The sequence below is a fragment of the Staurois parvus genome, unplaced genomic scaffold, assembly GCF_062004578.1.
Source record: "Staurois parvus isolate SC_StPar_1 unplaced genomic scaffold, SC_StPar_1.0 ptg001333l, whole genome shotgun sequence".
In the NCBI taxonomy this organism is placed as follows: domain Eukaryota; kingdom Metazoa; phylum Chordata; class Amphibia; order Anura; family Ranidae; genus Staurois; species Staurois parvus.
This window is the reverse complement of record NW_028319129.1, coordinates 265,238-289,007: the sequence shown is the minus strand read 5'-3', so window position 1 is coordinate 289,007 and position 23,770 is coordinate 265,238. Positions and strand designations below refer to the sequence as shown.

The following is a 23,770-nucleotide window of genomic DNA, read 5'->3' as shown; positions in this document are numbered from 1 at the left end:
CAACATTACAAAATTGACAGTTACAGCTATGACTTGCAGAGGCATGATGGAACTTGTAGTCCTGCAACAGCTGGAGAGCCGCAGGTTGCCTACCCTTGAACTAGATGGTACTTTACATCAACTGTGGCACATAGACAATGAGCAGAAGTTTCACCATTATGTTGGAGGGGATGCGGATTGAAGGGAACAATGACATATATATGGTGGGAATGTCTCAAAATACAGTTGTTTTGGCAAGATATAATCCGATTTATACATGAGACACTGCGGATCACTATACAGAAGGATTCGTGGTTGTGTTTATTTTATAGGTCAGAGATATCAGTGAAACAATATAAAAATAGTGTACAATACCATCTATTTAACGCAGCCAAAGGACTCATCCCAAATTTTGGCAGGTACAGCAGCCCCCAACAATTAGGGACTGGATAGATAGGATTGAGTATATAAATAAGATGGAGGAGCTATACCATATAGATGAAGGTAAAACAGAAAAATTTAGAAAGGAATGGGGTAAATGGTATGGCTTTAAGACATCTGAAAAATATACAGAAGTGGTGGGAGTCCCAGGTGGTCTGAGGTAGGAGAATTGAACAGAATGATTGGAGGGTCGTGAAAGAAAAGGGAAAAGAAAGGTAGGAGAGAAAGAGAGTGGAGAGAAGAGGAAGTGCAGGAGGAGATGATTAAAGAAAAGAGATATAGATAGGGATTATGGAAAGAGATGGAAAGAGCTATATGGACTGGAATAATTTGAGGGGTGGGTTGGGATATGTGGGGGGGGAGGGATGGATAATTTGGGTGAATTGTATGTATTTTTGATAAATATTATATAATGTTGATCTAAGTATTGAACAAATTAAAAAAAAAGAAATAAAAATGGTGCTGTTTATATCCATCGAAAAGGAAATGATGAAGTGCTCGTAGCTTCCAGTTTATTAGACCATAGAGATGACACATCCAGTATGACCGGCTAACATCTGTCTTCAAATTTTTTAATCATTTTGTTGCATAATAAAAGGTTAGATGTTGTTATATAATGGAGTGGAGCCTCATTTTTCCAACAAAGGACCAGTTTTATGTCCTTTTGGCTTTAGGGGGTCATACGGTGGCTTGTGGGAGGAAAAAATGCCCCATCCTTGATTTTAGTGGGAAGAATATTGTCCCAAGGGCCAGGTAAAGCCAAGTAAAAGATCGCATCTGTCCCCAGGGCCACATTTTGGAGACCACTCTTCTATAGTATTTACAAATCTCTGCTCTGATTTTTAAAGCTGGCCGCAGACTTATTGCTATTTGACACCACAGAAGGTAAATAAAAAGATTATGTCTGTGTATTGGTGCCATGGGGCTTCTATTGGCTTCATTTCATATATTTAGTGAATGTGTAAAAAAATCTAATCATACTGCACTTCAATATTTTAACTATGCCAAAAATATTTCAAAATGAATCACTTCAAAACTCCAAATAAAAGCCTGTTTCAAAGTGGTACCCATTCCATGATGGAATAAAACAGAATTTCCTAAAATTATAATGATTGCCAGGTCCTCTATACCAGAGATGTGGAAGACAACTAAATCCCTAGGTCTGAAGAACTGGCTAATACAGATCTCTCTTTATACTGAAGTAGATCAGATAAGTAATCATCAGTCATTGGATGTTTTCAGTTAAAAACTAAGCCAACTTTTTTTAATAATAACACAAAAGTGTCCAAATGAGAAGCAACGCTCCAGGTGAGACACTATGGGGGAGATTTACTAAAGCTGGTTCACTCAGAATCTCGTGCAGCTGTGCTTGATAACCAATCAGTTCCTAGCTTAAGCTTGTTCAGTTGAGCTTTGGCAATAAAACCTGGAAGCAGATTGGTTTCTATGCAGAAGTTAGACTAATCTTGCACTCTCCAGGTTTAGTAAATAAACCCCTATAAGTTCCTCACAGTCCTCCCATGCAGGTGCAGGCTCACCACCGTACATACTGGAACAAGGTAGATGAAGGGCTGCACACCACCGCTGGACTGTGTGATAATGTATTCCACCAAGTATCAAAGACAGACAGATGTTGACACGTTTCATACAATGATGTGCTTACTAAGAAAATTAACCACTTCAATACTGGGCACTTTTACCCTCTTCCTGCCCAGGCCAATTTTCAGGTTTCAGCACTCTCACACTTTGAATGACAATTGCAGAGTCATGCAGAACTGCACCCAAAATACATTTTTATCATTTTGTTCACACAACTAGAGCTTTCTTTTGGTGGTATTTAATAACCACTAGGTTGTTTTTTTTTTGGCTAAATTAATTTAAAAAACTGTTTTTCTTTGTTTCTGTTATAAAAGTTTGCAAATAAATAATTGTTTACAAAATTAGACCAAGATGTATTCTACTACATTCCTTTGGTGAAAATAATCCAAATCAGTGTATATTATTTAGCCTGTAGGAAAGTTATAGAGTCCATATACCAACTATGGTATATATCTGAAAGTCGATCAGTCCTGAAGAACTGACAGCCAATCTAATTTCTTGAGGCCGAAAAATGTCAGCTATCCCCCAAATGACCTCTTTTTGCAAAGTAGAGAGTTGGAGGTATTTAGTAAGAGGTATGGTGAGTTTTTTAAATTGTAATTTTTTTTCATAATTTTTCGGAAAGTGAAGAAATGGAAAAAAAAGTTCATAATTTTTTTCACATGCATACGAAAAAAAATAATTTTTCATTTTTTTTATTACATTTTTTTCTCCTTTTTTAACTTTTTTTTTTATAAAACATTGTGACCAGAGTAGTATAACTATTACCATAGTAACATTGTACTATGCTGGGGAAGTGATCAGTTTTTCTTTTTTTTTTAATGATTGCTTATAGCAAAGAATTTCTTTGCTATAAGCAAGCATTTAACTGATTGAAATCGATTCATTTAGTTTTTTTGTTGTGATTAGCTGTGATTTACCACAGCTAATCACATGACACAGATGGACTATGATTGGCCCAGTCTGTACATGTGATCACTATGACCAATCAAAGCTAGGTACACAATTGTATACAATGGATGGCATGCAAGGAAGCCATCCATTGTTTACAATTATTATGTGACCTGCTGTGATTGGTCACAGCGGTCACAAGGTACTGGCAACGGGCCGGTACACAGATCTGTCATTGGCTGTGTCCGAGGTACACAGATCACGCCACAGCACGGCCTTGCGGACACGCATTGGGTGCTATCCAGAAAGAAGTCATGACACCCACCCAGAGCGATCAGAGTCCCTCTTGGCTGTCCTTTTGCTATTGGCCGGGCAGGAACAGATTAAGTAAGCACAGCATTGTGTGAAATGCGCCAACAGCTACTCTGAATCCTCTGTGTTGCTGTGCTGTCTGTCTTTGACACTTGGTGGAATAAAATATCGAACATTCCAGCGGTGTTGTGCACCCATTTATCTACCTTAACCAAACCACTCTGCACTAAGGCTAGGTTCACACTTATGCAGTTTGAGTTTGATCAGTTTCTGCAGTGCTTTTTGCGGTGAATTTTGCGTTTTTGCACATGCATTTTTGCCGCGTTTTGCGTTTTTTCCCAACTTGTTGCTGATCAGATTAAACCGCAAAAAAACATCAAAAACGTGTCAAAAAAGCATTAAAACATACACTACATGCTTTTCTGCAGCATCTCCATTGAAGTCTATAGAACAAAAACCACAATGTTTTGTGTTTAAAAAAAGTCCCTGACCCTTTCCATAAAATGCACCGGGTGAAAGCACGGAGATGTGAACCTGTCCCATAGGAAATCATGATAAATGGACTGCTATGGATTTTTTCAAAACACAGAACGCATAGGCGTGAACCTAGACTTAGACAAAATTTCTTATTAGTAACAAGCCCTTAATAAAAACACCTGCTGCTGCAGTATATACCCAAAGTCATATATTTGCAGACCAAATCATTTAAAATCCACTCTGCAGAACTGTATATTTAGGCACAATATAAATAATAAATAGTAAAAAATATAACCTTCAATAAAGTCTTTCCTGCAAATACTTAATGTTTTAAAGTGCTCAGTGTATATACATATATGGCACTGCCACTGCTCTTTGTACCTGTACTGTTAATATATAAAAAAACAAAGAACCGCCTTTATTTTAAAATATTGCATTGCTATGTTTATGTAAAATTTGTGTGCTCATGAATATTTGGCCTTTTGTCCATAAAAATAGCAAATTAGGCTGGCAATCGTGCTCACAAGTGAGTGTAACGTGACATTATTTATGCATGTGATTTTTATCCTGCCAGAATTTCGCTTGAAAACTGCAGTAGGCACCCTTGGCCAATTGTTCTCATGGGAAAAGTTTTCCAGCCAGGTTGGATTTTCCTGGACGGCTGCTTTTGTTTTCTGAAGGTGGGCTGGCACTGGGCTTGTCTGCTGAATGCAGACTGGCATGCACACTTGTGATCTCTTTTAAACCTAGTACTTGCAATCAGAAAATCATACAAAAATACCGCTTTCAAAGCGATCGTATGATGATCTGGTAGTTAGTACACAGCTTTCGTACAAAATGATTTAAAGGGACAAGCACGAAAACGTTTCTCGTACAATACCAGATCGTATGATTTTCATTTAATCAATACAGTTTATGTCTGAAAATACAATACAATACCTTACATCACTTTCAAATTTTTATTCTGTTATAGAAGAATTTTTGTAACTTTAGTAACCTCTTCACTTTCTATATGACACTAGCATGCAAAAAAATAAAAAAAGACGGACGATCATACATCCAATATTCTCAGAGTTAAAAATAAAAGATTGTGTAGTGTGCAAACCATACAGAGGCACCTGACCGATGTCTAATGTCTATAGCTAAAATTTTCAGAGTCATGCAAGTAATGAAACCCATAGCTGGGCAGTTGCTACTTGTTTGTCAACAGCTTGAGCTGGAAAGGTTGGGAAGGAAAATTTGATCACGATATGTCTTTGCCTCGCAGTGCATGCAATCATCATAAAGCCGATGTTGAGCCAAAAATAAAATACACACGTTAATACAGCTTGCCATATACAGCAGCACTCAGACTAGGAGAAGGAGGGACAGCACTGGGAGCCAATTAAATGTGTTGCATGCAAACATAACCCCCAACTGTCCCTCTTTTTGAGACCAAATTCCTCTGTCCCTCGTACAACCTCAGTTGTTTCTCTTTTTGCTCTGTTGTATATATCTCTATACAAAATATACTATTTTACTACCAAAAGTGTTATGCTGCACTTAAAGTGTAAGTAAACTCCTTTTTTCATATTTTACCTATAGGTAAGCCTTTAATAAGGCTTACCTGTGGGTACTGTAAATATCTCCTAAACGTTCACCATTTAGGAGATATTTACTCTAGAAGTGCTGGTGATGTCACCTTGCGGCATGCGGCATGCTGTCCATTGAGAGAGCGATGCCGCAGTCGGCGCATGTGCGGGAGTGATGACATTGCAGCCCAGCAAATTAGATGGCAGCAATCCATGAACTTCGAAGGAAGCCCAGGTGAAGACGGAAGCCTCAGGAAGCCATGACAGCGCTCTGCTGGAGGGCTTCGCTTTCAGGTAGGTCATTCATAATGTGCTAGTATGCAATGCATACCAGCACATTATGCTCTTAGCTTGCAGGGAAAATATTTTTTAGAATTTTTTTTTTGTGGTTTACTATCGCTTTAACTTTTTTTCCAAGCTCTATATTACTTCATTTGTTATTTTGAAAAGCCAATATATAGTACAGGAAAAATAGGTGTAGCACTTCCCCCTTAGAAGTTGCTGAAGTTTTGGGTTCTCCTATAGTCCTGCACAGCTAGGCAACACACATTTCCTTCAGGCCTTGCACACAGGAGACAGTAAGCAGTCCTTGAACTTGTTTTTTTGGATTTTATTAGGGAACTGAAACTTGGGTGGGGATGAGGGATACATGGGATGCCCAAGGAACTGTTGAACTGAGGACAATTTTCTGAAACTATGTACAAGTGCTCAGAAGGGTTTTTTCTTCTTTGGAGAGCTATCCTGCCTCTCCTGACGTACCACCTCAAACCTTAAATGAAATCTCCTCTTCACCCAGCTATTTGAGGGAATTCCTGGTCAAGGGAACCCAGAATCTGCCACTTCAGCAGTCCCAGATGGGGGCTAGTCAGGTTTTCCACCAGAATACCCTTTCCCCTTATTTGGCCCAGGAGGTGTGGGGTTACTTACTCAGTCCTCTCCTGCAAGCTTGTGGGTTGGTGGCTGCCTCAGGCCTTATGCTGGGCTGGCTCCTTCCCTGCTTCCAGGCTGTCCTCCCTCCGGGGACGGTTGAGGCTGAGAGATCCTTCCTTCTTCTACCTGTAGGTAAGCCCCTCTCCTGGACCCCCTTCCAGTCTCCATACACCATCCTGCTCACTCCATCTTCCACCTGAACTCTCCTCCTACTGAGCAGGCATGGTCACTCCTAAGAGCTGTCCTGACCCCATGCCAAGCCTCCTGCTTGGGGATTGGCCAGGATCCCTTGACAGTTTAGGCCAGCTCTTCCTCACCCTCACCTACTGAATTCTAGAGACTTCTCCAGGTCTCTAGATCAGGGGAAGGTTTCAGAGAGCTGATCTGCAGAGCCTTTCAGCCCTGACCCAAATTTGACCCTCTGACTTTTGCACAGACTGCTATTCAGCCTCTAACAAAAAAAAAAAAAAAATATCTAGCTCCCCCTAGCTAACTAGGAGAGCACTACAGAGGTCAGGAAAGCACTTGTGTGGTTTAGCCAATCATTTTCTGCATATTAGATCTTTGTGATCTGTGTAACTGAGGCCATGGTAGAGGTGTGTCCTTTGCCTACATACTGTGTGCTAAAATGTGTCCCATTTTACCATTTCAGAAAGCTGGGAGGTATGGGCTTAGTAAAACTTTAACACAGAGTTGCCCTTTAACTTACTATGTTTCAATATTTTTACAGTATTTCATATATGGTTGCGTGTAGAAATATATTTTCATGAAAATCTGCCAGACTTCTAACCACATAATCTGTACTGCAGGTATTGTGTCCCTGGTTTCCCTGTCTGTGTTATCCTATGAGCGATACCTAACAGTGCTAAAATGTCAAAAAGTTGATGCATCCAACTACAGAAAGGCCTGGCTATGTATCATTGGATCCTGGTTCTACTCTCTATTATGGACCGTGCCACCTCTTTTTGGCTGGAGCAGCTATGGTCTGGAAAGTTCGGGAACAACATGTTCAGTGGTATGGCACTCAAAGTCACAAAACAATGTATCGTATATTGTTTGCCTCTTCCTGTTCTGTCTGGTCTTACCTCTGCTCATTATGATATTTAGCTATGGACACATTGTCAAAGTCATTCGAGGGGTAAGTTCAATTTTATTATCCTGGCTCCAATGATAAATTCTAATAAGTCTAAAATATGGACATGTTGGAAGTTGCAGTTTGCAAGGGAATTTTCCCCAGAGTTTAGTGAATGAGGTAAAGCTGTGCTGGCTTCCTTCACCTAATCATGTGCAAACAAAAATTTCCCTTGCATGAGTGCATTCTTTAAAAAGTGAAAAACTTCACTGCATTCACTCAAACCTACCCTGTATAAAAAAAAAAGTGTTCTTACCTAATTGTATTCGCTCTTGTCTGGTCACATGATTCTGTAGCTCATTGAGTGACTGATGTAGGGGAGAGGAGGGACTGCCAACAACAGCTGGAACATGGTAGTCTATGGGTGATGTGTTGTCATGCCTCCCAGAGTTTACAGCCTTTGTCAAGTGCACTTTACATAGGGGAGCAGGAGCTTCAGGACCACATGATCAGACTGGAGCGGATCAAAAGTAGGTGAGTACACAGATCTTTTTTTACACAGGGTAGGCAGGATAAGTAGGAGGAGTGGGAGGGAACATTTTTAAGAATAGATATAGTTAGGCTTTTCTTACACTTAAAGTGATACTAAACACACACTGTTTAATTTACATTATCTCTCCCCTTTCTGTATGTGTATGATGGCACTGTAATTATTTTAATTAAAAAAATCTAAGTACCTTTTTCCTAATTGATATATATATATATATATATATATATATATATATAGATATATATATATATAGCCGTCACATGACCCAGCTCTTTCCCAGCCTGTCTGCAGGAAAACAGTGGCAGGAGGAGCTTCTAGTCCTCTGCTGCTGGTCACATGTTCAAAATAAAAAAAACCTTTGGGATACAGAGTAAAAATAAAAACAATTAATAGCAATAAATGAAAGAACCCCTGCGCTTAGATGACCCTAATAGTAATAAAAGCTGCTAACACCTACTATGTACCAATATACCATAAACTAAAAAACTATGAAAATGGTGCAGCGCTGCTAATATTCATTAAGACAATGCATACGAAGCAAATAAAACAATACAAGTGAATCAACCCCCTTGTGACAGCATAAATAGCATATATCAATCACTGATGTCAAGGTGCAAATTGACACACACTTAGTAAGTGACTAAGGGGTGATAAACAGTCCAATATGAGCACACAGGTGAGGAACTCTTCACACGTGGATGTGTCATACGTGCCACAGGAATCCCAAAACAATCTGAGTGCCCCCTCACCTCCTTGCAATGACCTCAAGGGCCAACCAGCTTTCAACAGATAGTCAGGCAATCTCCTGTTGATCCCTTCAGTATGACCGGAATGATGGTAACTTTAGCCAGACCTCTTCCACCGCTCTAACGACACCTCTATCTTCCACTCAGAGACATAAACCAAACAGGCTCCATAGTGCAATATATCCAATTTATTAAATAAAAACAAAATACCCACTTACATGTAGGCAAACGATCGCACACAGTAATCGGCTGTCCTCCTGACATGCGGCTTCATGGAGTCCCAATATGGCGCGGACGCCGGAATCTCATAGTGACTGAGTGAGTATGAACAGCATGTAATACAGCATTTATTGATAGTTTTTATTGATGTGGGTTTAGTGAAATCTCTGGGGAAAATTCAATTTTACAATGCAACTTCCCTTGTAAAGTGAACAGTCTATTTGCCTTTAGAGAATCATTCCCAGTGAGTTTGAAAAAGCATACTGCACCATGCCAAATGAATGACATTTATATGATATAAAACCATCAGTGATCCTAATGACTATTGCCTGGAAGCTATGAAGCCTTCAGTTTGATTTTTAAACAGAGATCTTGACAGTATAAAGTTTGTGTATTTCCCTTTTCATGTAGCTCCCTTCAAGTAATTTGTTTTTCTCCTTTAGATCACAAATGTACAGGTTACTTGTAGAGGACCTCAAGTCTCTTCCTAACATAAGCCATTTTACAGGCTTCTATTACCAAATCATTAGTCAAATGGGTTTTGGGTTAACTCTTTCATGCATGAATTCTGAAACTCACAGTCAGGATTTTTTTCATCTGTGTTTTTATTACTCTTTGGGCAAAAAATTAAAAAATGTATTGTTTTTGGTTCTTCACAAGTCCACTCGAATGGATTGCATGCGTTTTAGGTTTTAATGGACAAAACAAATTAGAAAGGCCTAATGGACAGCGGAACAAATACCATCTATCATGCTGTGCACTTGAACTATACAAAATATAAAGACATTACCTATTAGGCACATTGGACATTATTAACTCTGCTCCTAGAGGTATCTAGAGTTTTTTTTTTTGTTTGCTTCTAAACGTTCCCGCATGTTAGCCTATGTGTCAATGCACACCTAAGCGTTTAGAAAAGTTTAGAGGCAGAAAAAAACCCCCCACTGCCTGCACATCCAAGAACAGCCACGTTATGGCACAGAAAAACTATTACTATTTTACAAATTTTTTGTCTTCTGTATGCTTATTGTATCATATTTTGATCACTGTATTTTATATACAAACCATGAGTCTATTTTCATTATTGGCACTTGAACATCTTCATCTTTCTGCACAATCCATCCAGCCAAACACCAACCATATCTTGTTAATTAGGCTTGCGTAGTGTGGAGAAGGACAAAAACTTCTGTCACATTTTAAATGCTGTCTGCCAGCTGGACAGGAAGTGATGGAAAATCTCCCCAACATGGGCAAAGACTGCGATAAAAAGAAAAGTAAATTTTACTGGAACAAGTTTTTTTTCTAATCATTTACTGTTCTGTTTTGACAGGTAATGGGAGGAAATCTCTCAAATGGGAACATAAACAGCAATACAAAGTTACCATATCCTAAATGAAAAAAAGTTGGCTATTGTTGAGCTGTGGAATAAATGTCTGAAGTGTAATCTGCCCATGGATTTATAGTAAAATGAGTCTAGTATAATCAATGTGCTCTTCCTCCTAAAGACCTGCTTTTTATGTAAGGGTGATAGGAAACTATGCTCAGTTACATGCAAGCAGGGCAGAAAAAAGATCCAAAAGCCTAGCTCTGGGGCTATTCTACGATCTGTTAAACAGAAGCACCTACATTGTAAAAATTACATTTGAAGATATGTTAAATATAGTAGTTATATCACACAGCAAGCAAAATGTGCTCAAGCATCTTGAAAATCCTCACATTTTTCTTTCTAACATTTACATTGCCCATATGATCAGTACAAACACTTGCGCATACCCATTGGGCATACACAAAAACTCCTGTGTTCAGGACGGAAGAAAAACCATGACACATTTCTCCTGTTACATATGTATCTTTCACATTTTCTTCTGGGGATGTGTTCCATTTCTACAAAGTGTTTTGACATAAGTACATAGAATGGAAAGGTTTATTTCCGTTCTTTAAATAACAGCTCACAGCAGTGCAATCTGCTCCATCTTTATCAGTTACCTTTTCATCCCCGCATTCATTACTGGTGCTATTACATTTCAGGGTGAACCACATGACACATGCACTTTGTCCAGTTATCACAGGAAATCATCATAGAAACATACATTCTCTAAATTAAAAGTCTAGGGCTCATGGTCCCACGACATGCCAAAAGATCTTAACAATTTATAGAGAAGTTTTATTTAGCAGCAAAAGTGAAGGTGTTTCTTTACAGAGAATTGAATGGAGGAACCTATAAACATGGCCTTTACTGAACTTGAGTTCAGCTGCAGCTGATTCTTTTATTTTCTGAGCTAACAATTTTCAAAAGTTAAAAGGCCTATATGCTGTATATTAACAATGGTGTTTAACTCCTTGCAAAAGAGTTCTATGCTCAGATTTACAGACTCCCAACCCCCCTCAATATAACCCCTTTCATCTTTTGTTAAAAATTGGTCTGATTGGATTTGTTGTGCAGTATCTTCAACATGTAGATATGCTCTGCTGGATGGATTGTGCAGAAAGATTAAGAAAGTTCAAAGATATTAGCAGGTAGGTTTGAAGTACCAAATGCAGTGTGGATTGTGGCCTCCCCTGCATATCTGTCAAGGATATTCAGATATTCTGAAGCAGAGCAGGTCTAAAATACAGGATGTAGCAACATAGAGTCTTTAAGCTGTTGTAACTTACATTTATGTTTAAGGGATATGTACGGGATCGAAAAAAAATAAATATATATGCTCACCTTTATGGCTGAAGGATTGATCCGATGCTGTAGCTGTCCCCTACCAGCTCTGAGACTCAGAACTGAGTGATCACATGACTGCTGATCGCTCAGGTCTCGGGTCTGCTCTGTGACTGTTAGTCTACAGCTCTCTGCTCTGCCCCTCCAGCACTCACTGGAGCACCAGGCTGTGGAGGGTGCAGAAGTGACTGGCTCACACTCTCAGCAGCACTCTAAGATGCTATGCCAGCTGCCAGTCAGGCATCTGGATGAATCCCACCCTTAAAGATGACCCAGTTTTGCAACTGACGAATAAGCTTGTAGTAGCAGTAGTAAATAAATAAAGTAGAGCTTACCTGTAGGTAAAATGAATATCTCCTAAGCGTGCACCATTTAGGTAATATTGACATGATCTGCAACCGGTGATGTCACCGACGCATGTGCACTGCGCTCTGAAGGGACAGCACATAGAACATGACATCCCTTCAGAGCACTGTGCCATGGTCATACTCTTGTGCGCATGGGAGCAAGCAGGCAAATGAAATACCAAAACCAGTGAGCAGAGGGCAGAACAAGAGTTATAGGCAAACTAGGGCCAAATATAGCCATGATGAAGATAGTTAAGGTGTGGTAAAATACTAGTTGTGCCAGCTGAAGGAACAGGAGGTCAAATAAAATCAAGTCTGTTCAGGAATGTTGATGATCACTTTAGCACCAAAGATGTTGGAATTAAGCTTAGATAGCTCTTTTGGTGCAAATGGTAGCATTGGGCATTTGCATGCACATGCATACAGGATTCTAGGTGCACCTTGAGGTATGCGCATGCAGATAAAGACTCATTCACAGCTCTGGAGAAGCAACTGTGACCAGGAATACAGTGGGGATCGAAAGTTTGGGCACCCCAGCTAAAAATTTGTATTACTGTGCATAAAGAAGCCAAGGAAAGATGGAAAAATTTCCAAAAGGCATCAAATTACAGATTAGACATTCCTATAATATGTCAACAAAAGTTAGATTTTATTTCCATCATTCACACTTTCAAAATAACAGAAAACAAAAAAATGGCGTCTGCAAAAGTTTGGGCACCCTGCAGAGTTAATATCTTGTACTGCCCCCTTTGGCAAGTATCACAGCTTGTAAACGCTTTTTGTAGCCAGCCAAGAGTCTTTCAATTCTTGTTTAAGGTATCTTTGCCCATTCTTCCTTACAAAAGTCTTCCAGTTCTTTGAGATTTCTGGGCTGTCTGTCACGCACTGCTCTTTTAAGGTCTATCCATAGATTTTCAATTATGTTGAGGTCAGGAGATTGTGAAGGCCATGGCAAAACCTTCAGTTTACACCTCTTGATGTAATCCCCCGTGGATTTCGAGGTGTGTTTAGGATCATTATCCATTTGTAGAAGCCATCCTCTCTTTAACTTCAGCTTTTTCACAGATGGCATCAATTTACCATCCAAAATTTACTGAAATTTTATTGAATCCATTTTTCTTTCTACTCGTGAGATGGTCCCTGTGCCACTGGCTGCAACACAACCCCAAAGCATGATTGATCCAACCCCATGCTTAACAGTTGGACAGAGGTTCTTTTCATTAAATTCTGTGCCCCTTCTTCTCCAAACGTACCTTTGCTCATTCCGGCCAAAAAGTTAAATTTTAACCTCATCCATCCACAGAACTTGTTTCCAAAATGCATCAGGCTTGTCTATATGTTCATTTGCAAAGTTCAAACGATGACTTTTGTGGTGAGAATGTAGCAGAGGTTTTCTTATGATGAGTCTTCCATGAAGACCATATTTGTACAAGTATCGCTTTATAGTGGAATAGTGTACCACAACTCCAGTGTCTGCCAGATCTTTCTGGAGGGATCGTACAGTCAAACGTGGGTTTTGAATTGTTTTTCTCACAATCCTGCCAGCTGTTCTGTTGGTTATTTTTCTTGGTCTTCCAGATCTTGCTTTAACTTCCACTGTTCCTGATGACTGCCATTTCTTAATTACATTCCGAACAGTGGATATTGACATCTGAAAACGCTTTGCTATCTTCTTATAGCCTTCTCCAGCTTTGTGAGCGTCAACTATTTTCAGTTTCAGTTTTCTAGACAACTGCTTAGAAGAACCCATGATGCTGATTGTTGGGGCAAGGTCACATGAGTCTGGGCATTTAAAACCTTTGAGATTGACATAATCTGGTCTTCCCAGACGATGATTGAGAACAATCCATGACACTGGCAGGTCTCAGCTTTGCAAAGGGGGCAGTGCATGCTATAAATTCTGCAGGGTGCCCAAACTTTTGCAGACGCCATTTTTTTGTTTTCTGTTATTTTGAAAGTGTAAATGATGTTAATAAAATCTAACTTTTGTTGACATATTATAAGAATGTCTAATCTGTAATTTGATGCCTTTTGGAGATTTTTCCATCTTTCCTTGGCTTCTTTATGCACATTAATACAAATTTTTAGCTGGGGTGCCCAAACTTTCGATCCCCACTGTAGATGTAAACACAATGGTTAGTGGTATGTTGACCAAGATTCTTTGGGTTAAAACGTGTCTTTAACCAAATAAAACTGCAAAACGGAAGTGTATACACCCTATAATCAATTGAATTTTTAGCCTGTTGTCTTTAGTGGTAATGAAGCTACCATTTTCCATGTAAACCATTGTATTCAAGGAGAGGCAAGTAGTAACATAGTAAGAGAAAATACCTGCCATAAATTGCACTGACTTTCAGATTAGTTCTGTTTTGAATCCTATAGGGATGTTTGGTAAAAATAGAAACTTTTATTAAAAATTAATCATCCAGTCAAAGATTTACTGTAGCTACCATGGGCTGAAACATTAGTGGCTGTTCAGAGAATATGAGGGTGAAGGATTAACAACTTTCTTCTAATTCTCTTCACAGATGGGGCGGATTAACCTGAGCACAGCTCAGAAGAGGGAACACCACTTGCTGTTTATGGTTCTCTGCATGATTACTTGCTATCTCATCTGCTGGATGCCTTATGGATTAGTTTCCTTGATTACAACTTTTGGGGAACCTGGAATCATTTCACCCACAGTTGGCATCATACCATCCATTCTGGCCAAGAGCAGCACCTGTGTTAATCCACTTATATATATATTTATGAATAAACAGGTATGACTGGCATATCAAACGATACAGGAATAAAATAGCATAGTCAGCTATGGTAAAATGCAATGTACAGTAACACGGACCAGTGTTAGAACCTTTTTGAAGGTCTTTTGGCATTGTTGATATTGTATGTATCTGGATATGAAACTGCTAGAGGGGAGGGAGACCAACTGATCTCCCCTACCTAGTAAGAACCTTGAAGCAATGCGCATGACATAACTTCAGAGTTCGGCTGTCACTTTCTTCAGTTACACTGCATTAGCTTCAGTGGAGGGCAAGTGAAAAATCAGGGATCTAAAAGACAGTAAAATTGTTTCACATAGGGGACTTGTGGACCTCTATGTGATAGTACATGAAGTTTAGTGCCAACAAAGGGTAACCCAAGCACTTAATTCCCCCCTACCCCAAAACGGCTTTGACCTCCTTTCCCCACATACAGTATATTCATTCCAACATAAACACAAATGTTGGCGGCGTCTACGTATGAAATCATTGATTGAGCTACTAGAGTTACATATCGCTGTACATAGCAGTGAGAGCAATTATTCCAAGGCATTATTAATGGTTAAATCTAAACTGATCTAAAGCAGGGGCTTTTAAAGTGAAGCCCTAAATGGGAAATTTAGGTTGCCAAAGTTTGTTCCCATTTCACTGGTACACGCAATTACAAGGCTTGACATGTTGGGTATCTGTTTTAAATCTGACATGATCACAGACGGAGGCATGCAGAACAGTTAACAAAGAGATTACCATGCTGCAAGAGATGTGTTTTCATCACATTAGCACTCCCACATTTGTGGTGCATCACAGAGGAAACAGCAACATATGGGACACTATGGGGCACTATCAGGCTCACATCTTCATAGAAACTAATCAGCTTCCAGGTTTTGTTGCCAAAGCTTGATTGAACAAGCTGAGGTTAGAAGCTGAATGGCTACCATGCACAAGGGTACAAGATTCTAAGTGAATCAACTTTAGTAAATGTCCCCTATGTGACCGGGAACAAGACATTGCCTGTCCTGGTGAATAGGGACAGACTACCTGCAGTAATACATGGACAAAGGGAAATTGATCAACCATGACTCTACAAACTGAAGCCACAACATGTTGTTAGCCTGTCATAACAAGGTAAGGATAACTAACCACACAGGGAATAAAACTACACTAACACCTATTTATAACAATGAAAACCTTTGAAATGTACAATGCCTTTACATATTCTGAAAAGAACAATAAAGCAAGATCTCACATACCTCTGTAGTTATAGACTTTGTAGAGAAACTTGTCTTCAAAGTTAATAACAGAACCAATGAATTCACAGCCCCTTATTTAGTACAGAAGCAGAATCTTGGCAGCCTGACAGTCTTTTATTATAAACACACAGTAGATGCTTCTAAGCTGTTAGAAACCCCCTGAAACCTGACATTAGAGTCTAAGGATGGATCACTGTACTGTACCTAGTATGCAGTTAGAGACAGGGGTGGACTGACAACTCATGGGGGCCCCAGGCAATAGGGGATCATGGGGCCCCTGTGTCCTTGCCCAAACTCAAAAAAGCCTATGAAAAAGGTACCAGGGGCATCTCATGGGGCCCCCTACTGACCCCGGCCCTCGGGCAGTGCCCGAGTTTCCAAATGGTCAGTCCGCCCCTGGTTAGAGACATCAGTGTTTAAAGCAATTTTATTGTCCTTTAAGAATTTATAAATACTGTAATTTCCATAGTCTTTTCACAGGTGCACATTAGAGTGCAACTAACGGCAGCTACTGTATGCTCACTTTTTCTCCAACGGTTCCTGTCCCTTGCCAGCATCTTGCTCTGTGTGCCAGTTTCAACCACCTTCATTGGCCGGCGCAGAATGCTGTCACTCCTGTGCATGTGCAGGAGCTAGTTATCCCAGCATACAGGGACATGCTGGAGAATGCTGAGATCAGGCAGGTAGGTGTATTTTATTGCATTCTATGTCTCTTCTCCAATAAAAAGTTCCAGTTGAATAAAAAAAAATAAAAGTCAGCTGCTACAAAAACTGTAGCTGCTGACTTTTAAAATACAGACACTTACTTGTCCCTCGATCCCACGGTGTCCTCACCACGGCTCATTGCACTAGCCATCCTATATTCCTGGTGCCGAGATCTTCAGTGTTTGCACCCGGCTGTGACAGCTTGCGGCTTCACAGCCGGGTGCCTACTGTGCATGCGCGAGTAGTGCTGCATTTTGTGAGTGCTCCTGTAGTCGTGTGCCAGAAAACTATGGGAAGAAAGGGGGGAGGACAATTTCTGCTTCTGATCGTCTTAGGCAATCGCAGCAGAAGTGGGAGCAGGTGCCTGTCAAATTCGGGTACATGCTCCCCCCCCCACTCCCCAAAGGTGCCAATCCTTAACGGGTAGTGAGGGACAAAGGCTTAAAGCAGAACTTCCCCTTTTGGGTGGAGCTCCACTTCTTTAAGTTGAGAAGATAGAATAGACACCAACCTGAGAAGTGTCTTCAGTTAAACTCACCAGTATAATACTAGTGTTTAAATTAAAAGTCCATGTTTTTTTAATAAGTAAAGATCTGCCCCCCCAGGAGAATTACATCATGCTCTTTGTCAGCTCTACCTCCTGGGATATGTATGTCACAAATCCCAGGAGCCATAGTGCTTCACTGGAAAAGGAGGGGGGGGTAGGGCTAGGGGACACATCATCAGGAAGCCATTGACTTAACCCAGAGAAGCTGGCAGCTTACCAATGGCATCACAGACAGTCTTAATTTTGACAATGAAAACATTTCCTGCATAATTTTCATCAACAGCATATTTCCAATGACGAAAATGAAAATTATCCCACATGTTCCCAATTGACGAAAACTATGACGATAATCCATTCCATTGTCGTCAATGAATGAAAAGGGAATGAAAATGTGAGAGAGGGATGTTTTACGTATAAACCCGTTATATAATGGCTAAATTGGCATCTGTGTAGTTTCTTTAAACTTTAAATACCCTAAATAATAACATACCATTTTTCACTCCAGGAGTATATAATGAGTTTGTAAATTCTAGAGAAATGCTTAAATAATGCATTACAATTTACCTAAACCCATTAGATGTAAGGTGACTAAAATGATTTTAGTCAACTAAAATCTACTGGAAAGTTTAGTCAACTAAAATTACTGGATATTTTAGTCAACTAAAATGTAGGATATTTTAGTAGACGAAAATGTACTTCAGATTTTAGTTGACTAAATACGACTAAAACTAAAACAATTGCAGATGACTAAAGTGCAACTGAAACTAAAATGATAATTTAGTCAAAGACTGTGACTAAAACAAAATTGAAATTTGAACTTTTTTGACAAATTTTGAGAAAATTAACAATGGTCACAGAAGAAGTCGGCTTGTGACTGGGAGGGGCAAAAAAGAAGCAGATCTCAACAGGACAACGCTGGATCTGCAGGGGGGGTTAGTACCTTAAAGTATTACTAAACCCAGAACCCTGCATTCACTATATCTGGTCTCCTACAGTACACAGAACATGGAAATGCAATTAAATATAAAACTGCTAAATACTTTTTCTCATCAGTAGTTGTAGCAGTCTTGTGACTTCAATCAGTGTTCAGCAGAGCACTGGTTAAAGCTTGTAAGAGGAGTTTTCTTTCTGCTGTAGGAGAATGCAGAACCTCTGTCTGGACAGTATTGATTGGCCCTGTGCTGATCACATGCGCTTTCCCAAGAAAAAAAAAGAAACCTCTCTAGCAATACACACTAAACTAAGCATGTGCAGAATGACTACGGTTCAGTCTGTCTTATCAGGAGATAAGACATGCACATTTAAACAAGAGGAGGATCAGAGAAGTCAGGACCAAACAGCCTTTTCACACAATGCAGAGGATTAGCCCCTTAGGTTCCACAGTGAGTATAACAAGCATGCCTTACTGCATATACAGACTGATTTTACTTTTGAGACTTTAAATGTGTAGGACCTGCAACCAGGTAAGTAGATGTGTCTGTGTGTGTGTGTGGGGGGGGGGGGGGGGAGCATGAAGATCTGCTTTAATTCTGTCATCAGTACATATAAGTTTAAATTTTTAATTTTTAATTCCAGTTTTACAGATGTTTTGTCACTCTTCTGAAATGTGAATCAGAACCACTCGACAGTGACGCTACTTTGAATTCACGGCAAAGTAAAGAGCTACAGCTTAAGGACAATGGCAAGATGATTCAGAGCAGCGTTCACCAGCCAAGGAAGGACACAACATCTTCTACCATGAAGAAACAGAAATTGACTCTTGTAGTTCACTATATAGATTACAGATAATAATGTCAAACCACCAGCTGGTTAATCTCAGTAGTAGTTTGTGAAACAAAAGGAAGAAAAAATGTGGAGGTGTCTATCAGAGTCTGGAAAAGGGCCAGTGTGAACTGGGTGCTTGGGTGCTATTAAGTGACACATCAGAGTGGTGCTATTATCACTACCAAGAGTGCTACTGCGGGAGTCTGATCTGTATGAACACAATCCTGTAATTGCCCCCACACTGTTGCAAAGTGTTTTTTTTTTGTATTCATGCAAAGAGGAAAGTGGATGTCATTTTTATTTCTACTGAGAATGACAGATGTCAGCCGTGACAAAATTATCATCTCCTCGATGTACAAAATGTTCACCTCTAGAATACAGGTTATTTCTGTATGTATAAACATTTAAGCTATAATTCATCTGCCCTAAAGAATTAGCTTGAACAGAATATGTTTTTACTGGCATGCAATAATCTTTAAATGTAATGTATTTAAGGGTTTAAAGGATATCAGTACTTCCTGTACATATCCTCTACTTGCCCTTGTCCCTGCTGCCTGAAAAGAAAGAAATGGACGGGATGGGGTACCTGTCCTGTAACTATTAGTGTGTTTCATACCCCATGGTCCCAGTATCCCAGCATCTTGTGGACTAATGCTCTAGAAATTGCTGTTGAGATACAGGAGACAGGCTGTTATGTAGAATGAATAAGCAGACCATCTCCTAACTGATCTCTCTATTGGTAGCCTAAAGTGTTTGCCACTCCATTACAGCAGCAGTACACAGAATGGTGGAAGGCTGTGTGCTGTGTTGTGGGAACACACATGTCAAAGCAGCTGTCCCATTTCATGTATTCTTTTACAAGCAGCAAGAACAATTACATTTACACTCACCAGCCACTTTATTAGGTACACCTGCTAGTGCCAAGAAAATCTCCCCCACACCATTATACCACCACCACCAGCCTGAACCGTCGATACAAGAGATGGTATTATGCATACCTTTGTAATATGTAATTAGTGGTTATTTTAGTTACTATTGCCTTTCTATCATCTTGAACCAGTCTGCCCATTCTTCTCTGACCTCAACAAGGTATTTTCATCCACAGAACTGCCCCTCACTGGATATTTTCTCTTTTTCAGACCATTCTCTGTAAACCCTAGACATGGTTGTGTTTGGAAATCCCAATAGATCAGCAGTTTTTGACATACTCAGACCAGCCTGTCTGGCACCAACAACCATACCACATCCAAAGTCACTTAAATTCCCTTTTTTAACAATACTGATGCTCGGTTTGAACTTCAGCAAGTCATCTTCACCACGTCTACATGTCTAAATGCATTGAGTTGCTGCATTTTGATTGGCTGATTTGTGTTACCAAGCAAAGGAATAGGTGTGCCTAATAAGGTGGCCGGTGAGTGTATGATCTGCAATGCAAGTGAGGCTGCCCTTTTATAACCAGGCAGACATTCAGCATCCTTTTCTGCCTTTTTACAAATGAGTGACATATCCCTCCCCTATTGTATATTGCTTGGTTGGCAATTATATGGAATAATGTTATACCTGACTGCTTCCAGCACGGTACTGGATCTACCAGTATGGGAGCTACAGTTATTCTAAAATTGGGGCTCCTGTCTTATTGCAACTGGGGAATTAGCTTCTTGGAAACTAATCAGTTGAAAATACAGATCTTCAGTGCTGAACTTTTCTTCCCTGGAACTGATAGTTGCATGGTTGTTATGCTGATCTTAATTTAATACTTTGAGTTGCTGACCTGAAAGAAGCATATGTGGCTGATAAGCTATTGAATCTAGTGGGCAAGTGTAGATTCCGCCCTCCCCTTTGTATCTGATCAGAGCTGCAGCAATGCAATATGGTCCTTAATTTGAATATGAATAATGGAAATGTCATTTTTCAACCAACAAGCCATATGTATAAATTATTTTAAAAAAAGAACTCTGGTCTAAACAAAAATAATTTTGGAATATTAGGTGCTTTCCTGTACCCGGCACCTAGAATAAGCTATCAGTGTCTGTCCAGCTTTAAGATAATTTGAATCAATTTGAGTCATTGAAAGCGTCTATTAATTTGTAGGAACAGTTTTTTTTCCTAAGGACCTGCTGAACTATGACAAACTATAGAGAAAGTGCACAAACACGCAGATCCATATTTTATTAAAGTAGAACTATAAGCAAATTATTTTTTTTCATTTTGGATGGAGCAAAGGAGGGTTATAATCCCCGCCAGTTTATTTTTTTGCCACCTGTATCCCATTGAGGAGATTTCCCTTCACTTCCTATCTCATAGCCAAACAAGAAGTGAGAGGAAATCCCAGCAAATAAAGGGAATTCCTTGGGGACCCCCAGGTCACCAGAACTAGTGACCCCATTGCAAAATTTACTCTCTATTTTTTTTCTGGGGAAACCTCAAAATTTAGATTTTCTTTAACTTTCTATGGTAATGGTAAACAGGACAATTGAGAGGGTGAATCTCCCTAAGGCTCAGTTCACACTACTGTGACTTGTAAGCCGCATGACATACAGTGCAACTTTCCCAGGCGACTTCCTGGCAATTTGCTGTCGACTTGAGTATGACTTTGATGCGACTTGATGCACAACTTTTATGCCATGCAACTTTGCCTGAATAATCTTCCTGTAATGTTGAATCCAAATCACATCAACATAGATGAGCATCTGACTTGGAGCTGACTTCCATTCAAGTCTTTGGGCACAAGTTGGATAGAAGTCGCCTTGTAGTAGTACAGGTACCTTTTCTAAAGTCGGAGTGACTTCAGTAGTGTTACCATAGCTCTCATTGACTAACATGGGATTTCACATGTCATGCGACTTGGGGTCTCACAAATTGGATCCCAAGTTGCTGCAGTGTAAGTGTAAACCGAGCCTAAGAGGGACAGCAATAAAAATCCCTCTCCACTCTGTCCAAAACAAAAAAGAAAGCTTTGCCTTTAGTTATACTTTAAGCCACTTATGTAGAGTAAAACCCCTGTTCTAAAAAAAAAAAAAAAAAAAAAAGAGTTGTTTTAACCTCCTGTGGGGTTAGCTCAGGTGGGGGATCTCCTTCCCTGGGAAAAAGGTAGACCGCACAGCAGGCTTTCATCAAAATCTGACTGGTTGTCAGCTTTATTTAAAAGGTTTGCAGAAAATAAACAAAAACATGAACATAAACCCTTGCCATCCAGGCACTAACTACACAAAAGACGTTTCCTCTCTCAGAGGTGAAGGGCTTCTCCCTGTCACCACAATAAAACAAAAGCAAACCTTTTCTTGTAGGTATAATACACACACAGCTCTCTCAGAATAGCTCTCTGAGTCCCAGGCCACAAGCAACTCCTTGCTCTAGCCCTGCCTTATTTATACCACCTGTTGGTGGTCATTAGTGGAGCCCAAACTCTGGTCCGGACTCACCTGCTTAACTGTGGCCCCGAAAACCCGGAGTGGACTCCACCTAAACAGTCAGGTATGAGCATATGCGAGGTGACACATAGCGTCCCTCTATCACCTCGCCGTTCATCCTGTCACACTCCCTAGCGGTATGATTATTTCCGATTTTTGGTGCTGAAAGCGGTACCATTATTTTGCATGGAAATATGTAGTTTTTTTATTGTAGGCCTGTAATATTTAGGAATAACTCACTGAAATCTGTCCGAACAAGAGTCTAGTAAACATCCCGGGTATGATAAAATTTGAAACACAAAATCATAAATTATAATTTAATAAATAATCATAAAAAATAATAATATAATAATAATAAATTTAATTCAATAATATAATCAAACCAAAAACACTGACATTTGAAATATAGCGCCAAGTTCGCACATCACTGAGCAAAGTCGCAAAATTGTTTTCAGTGTCTGATGACAAATTTCCCCACGAATCATTATCACTCAATTCTGCAAGTGGTTCTGATTTATTATCACTGTTCTCTAGCTGATCTAAACCCGCTTTTGAGCTAAAGGGACGCTTTTTGGATGCCATGGACTTTTCTAAGTTTCCAGGCAGAAAGAACAGTCAAAATGCAGACAGGGGACAGGACAAAGCACTAGGGACAATATGTATGTGAAATGGTTTGAAACAGCAATGTTTTACTATGTAAAATTTGTTTTGAAAAAAATGAAATTTTTTTAAAATCTTCAAATTTCCCGCCGCTGGCGGCGGCGCCCATACGTCCTGACATCACAGGGACCGGAACACAGAAGCCGGATGCTGGCATCAGCCGGAGGAGATGGCCGGGAAGCTGCAGGGGACACATCGCGGGAGCGAAGGACAAGGTAAGCCCTGCAGGGACTCCCTATGCAGCGCCGCATGGTAAGCCCGAGTGTAGCTCGGGGTTACCGCATTTGGTACTGACATTTTACCCCGAGCTACACTCGGGAATACCGCTAGGGAGGTTAATAAGGTTTTAATAAGGGTTTATTATCTGGCCAGTTTACATGCAGACAATGTTTATATTTAACTCTAGGCAAACTGCTAAATTCTTAGATGAAATACATAAATGAGAGCTGTTTTACCTGCTAAAGGAATTGTGATCCTATTCAATCAGTCCTAAGACATAGACCTGTCACAGAGCACAACCAAATGAATGGCACCACCGCCGATATGGTCATATCATCTTTTCTCCCCAAGAGTCACTAGACAAAAAAGCATAAGTTTGCCCGCCACCCTATAGCAGAAGTACTGCAACAAAGTGTCACGGCTGCGCAAAATCGCATATATATATATACGTGATCTGATTTCCGGGTAGGGGGCTTGTGTGCGCCACCCTAACCATGCCGCTATTGGCTGCTGGGGATGTCAATCATCAGGTCCCAACCAGTGATTCCCCGATGGGACTTAGTGATTGTCAGCAAAGCTGACAGGGGAGAGACCTGTGTGTAAACAACATAG

General features: G+C 40.0%; 1 protein-coding gene across 1 annotated transcript in view; it reads left to right on the top strand.

Annotated features, from left to right (window-relative positions):
• Positions 1 to 20,927, top strand: part of LOC149436829 (pinopsin-like) — a 61,946-nt gene extending 41,019 nt beyond the window's left edge. The window contains exons 2-4 of the mRNA XM_089661408.1: positions 7,010 to 7,338; positions 14,370 to 14,603; positions 18,681 to 20,927. Of these exons, the coding sequence (XP_089517534.1) occupies positions 7,010 to 7,338; positions 14,370 to 14,603; positions 18,681 to 18,893 (776 nt within the window). The 3' untranslated portion in view covers positions 18,894 to 20,927. The remainder of the gene's footprint in view (positions 1 to 7,009; positions 7,339 to 14,369; positions 14,604 to 18,680) is intronic.
• The last annotated feature ends 2,843 nt before the right edge of the window (positions 20,928 to 23,770 follow it).